At 49.2% G+C, this 6,000-nt stretch overlaps 1 protein-coding gene across 1 annotated transcript; it reads left to right on the forward strand.

The window, feature by feature from the left end:
• Nucleotides 1-216: 216 nt before the first annotated feature.
• On the forward strand, nt 217-1,252 carry LOC104684260 (late histone H2B.L4). Its single transcript, XM_010391481.3, has 2 exons — nt 217-342; nt 1,016-1,252. Exons 1-2 carry the CDS (start codon nt 223-225, stop codon nt 1,250-1,252), a joined length of 357 nt encoding a protein of 118 aa, XP_010389783.1. The 5' UTR covers nt 217-222.
• Nucleotides 1,253-6,000: the final 4,748 nt, after the last annotated feature.

The raw sequence follows: 6,000 nt of genomic DNA on the forward strand, positions 1-6,000 counted from the left end.
GGTTACACTCAAACTTCTCAGGTCTGAAAGTTTAGTTGAATCTGTCACTTCCAAGCTCCTCTCAGGCCAGCTGCTCTTCATTTAGTGGAAAGTGGTATCATCAGCCACAGGTGTGTAGTTGTCCTGCTCCTTGGGGGCTGCACCTGAGGCAAGTTAGGTTCTGCTGCCTGTGCTATATAACCAGCCCCACGGCACTTGCTCGTTGGTCTGTTGGAGGTTAAGATGAGCTCAGAACCTTTGAAGAAAGAGGATCATGCTGCTACCTCTGGGGACAAAAGATCTAAGAGGAAGCCTAAGAGAAAGGAAGCTTTTTCAGTATATATCTATAAAGTACTGAAGCAGGTGAGTAAATGTTTCTTTTCTGCTAGAAACTGCTTTGTGCATAAAGTAATTTCTGCCCCTTGCATGTTAACACTATAAAGATTAAGGGAGAAAAATCTGGGTTTCTAGAGAGATGGGGAAAGAAAAAAAAGTGTAAGTGGGTACAGGAGAGCCCCAGCTGAAGCTTAGAAGTTGAGGAGGTGGATTCTAGGGGTAGTAGAGGTAGATCTAGAGCAGAAGGTGTTTCCTAGAGAAAATGAGCTCTGGTGCACAGCTCTGCCTGAAGAAGTAATTGCACTGAAGTCAGTATGGCAGAAACAGCTGCTTCTGGCCCTGTGAGTAGGTGTCTGGTGATTTTTGATGGGGAGATGAGAGTGTTTTTGGAAGTGACCATGAGTTTTCTAGGCTACAGTTGTCAGCATGAGTCTGTAGACAGGACTTGGAGACTGGAGTATTTCCACCCCTCACAGCCATGTTTTCCATGGGGATTGTGAGGAGGCTTCTGCCAGTGTAATCCCAAAGCTTGTGTGGCATTATGGGAGCCTATACTGAGTTTAAAGTGGCTCATGACTTGGAAACCCTTAGGGCGGCAACTACAGGTGTTTTTGGGGTTAGAGTGCCCTGTCTGGAATGGGGCTCCCACTCTTTCCAGGGTGATGGGTGTGTGAGATGGTGTTTGGTTACCATCTTGTAGGTGCACCCAGACCTTGCCATCTCCTCCAAGGCCATGAGCATCATGAACTCCTTTGTCAACGACATGCTTGAGCAACTGGCCTCGGAGGCCTCACGCCTGGCCCAGTACAGCCACCGTGCCACCCTCACCAGCCGTGAGGTGCAGGCGGCTGTCAGGCTCCTGGTGCCCGGCGAGCTGGCCAAGCACGCAGTCTCTGAGGGCACCAAGGCCGTCACCAAGTACACCAGCGGCAAGTGACCAACTGGACCCCAGTGAAACCAGCCTGAGCCTTGCTGCTTCTCTTACAGGAGTTGGTATTTGGTCTTACTCAACTGAAAAAGCAAAAAGTCTGCCTTTAAATAAAGAAATGCATAGAAACCCAGATCATGTGTTTAATCTTTGCATCACAAACTGTGAGGCAGTTTAAACTATGGCCATGGGGATTGTTTGGTAGGGCTGGAAGAATAGCTGCTGTTTGAAAGCCACCACATACAACTAGGAGCAGGGACCACAGGGTGTGCCTGGGGAAAGCTGGGTCATTATGGGAAGCGTAGTGGTTCTCTGAAGTTCTCCAAACTCCTTACTATAGCTTTCAGATTCCTGACTGCTTAAAAACTTCTGTTGCCTCTGACTTTTCTGCTGTCCTTCAACTGCTTCCTAATTTTGGTGGGTCTTTCTGCCCAAGTTATCAGTTTATGCTGGTTAGAGTAAATGCTAAATCTCTCTGGGTCAGTAGAATGAAGTTAGCAGTGGGTAAAGGGTTTTTCTAACGTTTGTAAGCTATTTTCAAAGCTGTTGTTCTTTGTTTGGTTTTCTTTGTTTTTCTGGTGGGCTGTGGGAATGAGTGTGAGTTTTTCCTTGTTAGCTGTTTTTGTGGTTTGTTCTTGCTGTTGTTTGGTTTGGGTTTTGTTGTTTTTGTTTAGTTTTTTTTCTTCTGGTGAAAACTTTCTCCTTTTCTGGGAGAGGCAGAACCAAAGCAAAATGAGCTTCACTAACAAGAAAAACAAACTCTTTTCTTTCTAGACATGTGGCCATCATCTCTACTTGCTTTCAGTGGTTTTAAAGAGAACTTTATCTTGCAGGGCTCTCAGCTGGGCTAGGACTGAGTATGCTGTGTTCTGCCTTGGACCATTGTGTTAATGACTGGCCCTTGCTGCCTTTCCTTGTATCCCCAGGTGCTCACTACAGGAGGGATCCAGGGCTCTGAAGGGAGCATGAGCACATTCTGTCTGTCCACATGGACCCTGGGCAACCCACAGGGCTTAGTCTTGTGTCCAGACACGACCCTGTGATGGATGGCTTGGCTGCCCTGTAAGCACAGCACCTCCTTGGTATGTGTGGGGCTGTCCTGGGCTCCTGCACAGAGGTGCTGCCTCAGGGTCTGTGGTGGAGTGAAGAAAAGATGTGGCTCATGTTCTGGGTTGAGAAGTGGTGGAGATCACAGAATAGTTTCAGTTGGAAGGGACCTTAAAGCCCATCCAGTTCCACTTCCCTGCCATGGGCAGGGATACCTTCCACTAGACCAGGTTGCTCCAAGCCTTGTCCAACCTGGCCTTGAATGCTTGGGACATCCATAACTTCTCTGGACAACCTGCTCCAATGCCTTTTGCCAGCTTCATGTTGAGACTGGATGCCTGGTTCTAATGTCTTATCTTCACAGTATCAAGGTAGGAGTACCAGGAGGAACCAGAGCTGTGTTAAGGTCCAAGGTGACAGTAAGTGGGGCAGTCCTGGATTTCACAAGCTTGTGAGGTGCTGCTGAGTCTCATGAGCTATGGAGCTGTGACAGATGCTGATCTCTGATGGGGGTCAGCCTGGCCCGGTAGAGTATGGGCCAGACAAGGCGTATGTGATGCTTCTAGGGAGAATACAGGAGACAGCAGCATTGAGCATCTTGCCTTCAGCTCCATCCCTGCTGCTATAGAGTGGGGCTGGCTGAGGGAGGGAAGAGGCTGTACTGGGTGTCCTGTTTCCTTTTGGCTGTAGGACAGCACTGAAGAGCAATCTCTTCATTGTGTCTGGCCTGCAAGCCAGAACTGGACTTGAGCAGAGGTGTGGGTTGCAATTCTTTTCCTCTCTCTAACCTGTGTGGTGGCTGTGCTGTGGGAAGAGGCTGTGTGTCTGGTGCTAGAGGCAGAGTGGCTGCGGGGATGCTCAGCTGCATGCATGGATTGAAGGCAGGAGAGTCCAGCCAAGGAGTGAGATGCTGAGCAGGCTCCATTTGCATCAAGCAGGTGAGCAGCTCATCTCCTTGCTGAATCTGTTCTATTGCTCGCTAGGCCATGTCTGCACTTGTGTTCTGATCTGCTTAAGGTGAAGAGAGGCAAGTTTTGCCTTGATCTATAATTGTGGAAAGGAGTTATGTTCTAAACATACCTGAAAGTGAGATTAAAACATAAATGAGATTAGATGTTGGGATACAAAGCAATAATTCAACTTTTTTTTCATAAAGGAAATAGAAGGAAAATGCCAAGAATAATTATGAAAAGCACAGGAAAGGGGCTACCACCAGCACGGGTCCAGAGCTGGCTTGTAGAGTGCAATGGGGGAGACCTGTGTTGGGTGCGATGGGGCTTTCCCAGGTGAAGTCCCTCTGAGAGCTGACAAGCAAGCCAGAGAGGCAGCAGAGCCATGGCAGCCAGGCCAGCAGAATGGGGCATGAAAGGCCTCGAAGTAGCAGCCAGGACAGCGAAGGACAGCAAAGGCAAAGACTTCAACACTCTGTAGATTTTGCAGCCCCTGTGGCAAGTTAGGCACTTGCTTATAGAGGGTGTTGAAAGCGGCAATATCACATGCACCTCGTAGCAACAGCAGATCTGCGGAGAACTTCATCTTTGCTCGCTTAATTTTCATTGGCTGCTTGTTGGTATCTGGCGAAGTTTGCCTGATGTATCAGAAGTTTATTACTTCGTTGCCTGATCTATCAAATACAAGCTCTTTTAATGACCTTCCAAGAGCGTGCCTCATTTTCTAAAATCAAGCAGTCTCTGGTTTTTGTTGGATGCAGTTCAAAACTTTAACTTTCAAACATTTATGTTTGAGGAGGCAATGGAGAAACATTCCTTGCTTTTTACTCGTTCACTACAGCTTACTCCCCTTTCCAGCAGCTCTCCCAGCTGTGGGATGTGCAGCCATGCTCTCTGAGGGATGGGGAATGCTGAGGAGCAGCCTGGAGTTGCAGTTCTCCTCCTGCCCTGGAGATGGGTGTCTCTGACTACCTGATCTCGGATCCATTTCTGCTGCATGGGCAGGAGCCCCGCGCTACCCAGCTCGGAGCAGGCTGCCTGGGGGCCTGGAACTTTCTTCTCCAGTACCCTGGCTCTCTTGGCAGATACGTGGCTGGCTGCGTGGGTAAGGTGCTGATTTATGGTGAAGCGAGTGGCTGTCTCCTGGAGATGTCTGATAGAGCATCGAGCACCGGGTGAGCCCCAGAGGAGTGAGGATTCAATGGGGTAGGTGCTTGATTCTCCAGTACTTCACTTCTGCATCCTGCTTCATGTCACACCCCCTTTTTCACCCTCATCCCCAACAAAGACTTGAAGAATGGAGTTGGAGATTGGCCTCACATTCTTCTTACTAGATCCTTGCACTTCCTTAGAACTGTGACAGGTAGTGCAGATGCACTAAGGCTGAAGGAGGGAGGCTGCTCTTGGAATGAGGGAGTTCTTCACTGAACCTGCCCACATTTCCCATGTGGGGGTGGGTTAATCTCTTGCTGTGCAGGGATTCTGCTGCTTGTTTCCCCAAAGTAAGTTCCCATGGAGCTGCCCTGGGATGCCTGCACGGGATGTCATAGGTGGTTGTCTTTTCCTGGGGTTCACCCTGTATTTAGTTGATTAGCTTTGGTGAGCACCATGCCTCAGCTCAGCTGCTTTCAGGCTGGGCTTGTGGCTCCATGCCCTTGTTGTAGTGGATCCAGTGAGATCTAGGGGAAGTTGCTTTTAGGTTCTGCCACCCAGTGGGGATTCACAGGCCACTGGCCACTGTGAGAACAACTCAGAAGTACTCAGGTTACACTAAAAGCAAAACTTGGAGCCTGTGCAGGCTCTCTTCCAACGTGTCTTGGGGCTGCCTTGCTCCATGTGAGTCTGTCCAGGTCTGCCTGTGTCTTTGCAAGTCTCACAGCAAGTTTTTAGTACTGCAGCACTGTCATGTTACATGTCCCTGGCCCCACAGCTATGTTCTTACTAAGCTATGCATGTCTGTGGGCTAGAAGCAACTAATTTTTTTTTTTTTTGCCCATTATTCAACCTCTCAAAAATAGCACTGTAGTGCTGAATGAGCATTCATGAAAATATCATCAATGGCTGTGTTCTGCTTTCCTTTCTGTAAGGGAGCAATGGCTTAAGAGCATGTGCTCTTTCTCTCAAGGTGGAGGATCATGAGGCAGAGCATCCATGTGGTCTGAGTGGAGCAGGTTTGAGCGGAGGGAGGTTTTTGGGCAGTGGAGGCTGGCAGCAGTGTGCAGACCTGTGTGTATTCTTCTTCCAGTGTTGTGGCCCTTGGCAGCAGTGTTGCCAGGTGGCTGCTCCGGTGCATCGTTAGACACTGTTCCAAACAGCAGAGGCAGGAACGGTTCAGCACTCGGAGGAAAATGAGCTGGTGATGGATAGCCCTGGTGATGCCAAAGCTGTTAAAATATAAACTTCTGATGTGCAGCTGGAGTTCCAGCAATGGACTCTTCTCTCTGTGCTCAACTGCTAGTGTGTGGGGATGGTGCTGGTCTGTGTCACCTCCCTTCTCTGTTTAGTCTGAGGTAGGCTGTTGTCTCTGAGCACTGGTAGCTTGTGGCGGCCTTAGAATCCCTGCCTGGAGGAAAGGAGAGGGCTGATGATCAAAGGTCAGGCAGGCACTCCCCCATCAGCAGATACACTGTTGTCTGAAGCTCTGTCATCCCTAATGCTGCCACTGCTGTAATGGGACCAAGTGTCCACTGCATCCTTGCAGCTGTCTCCCTGTTCTCCCCAGCAAGGGTTGCTACAAACAGTTTGTTTCCTTGGGTTCTT

This window comes from Corvus cornix, chromosome 2 (genome assembly GCF_000738735.6).
Source record: "Corvus cornix cornix isolate S_Up_H32 chromosome 2, ASM73873v5, whole genome shotgun sequence".
NCBI lineage: Eukaryota > Metazoa > Chordata > Aves > Passeriformes > Corvidae > Corvus > Corvus cornix.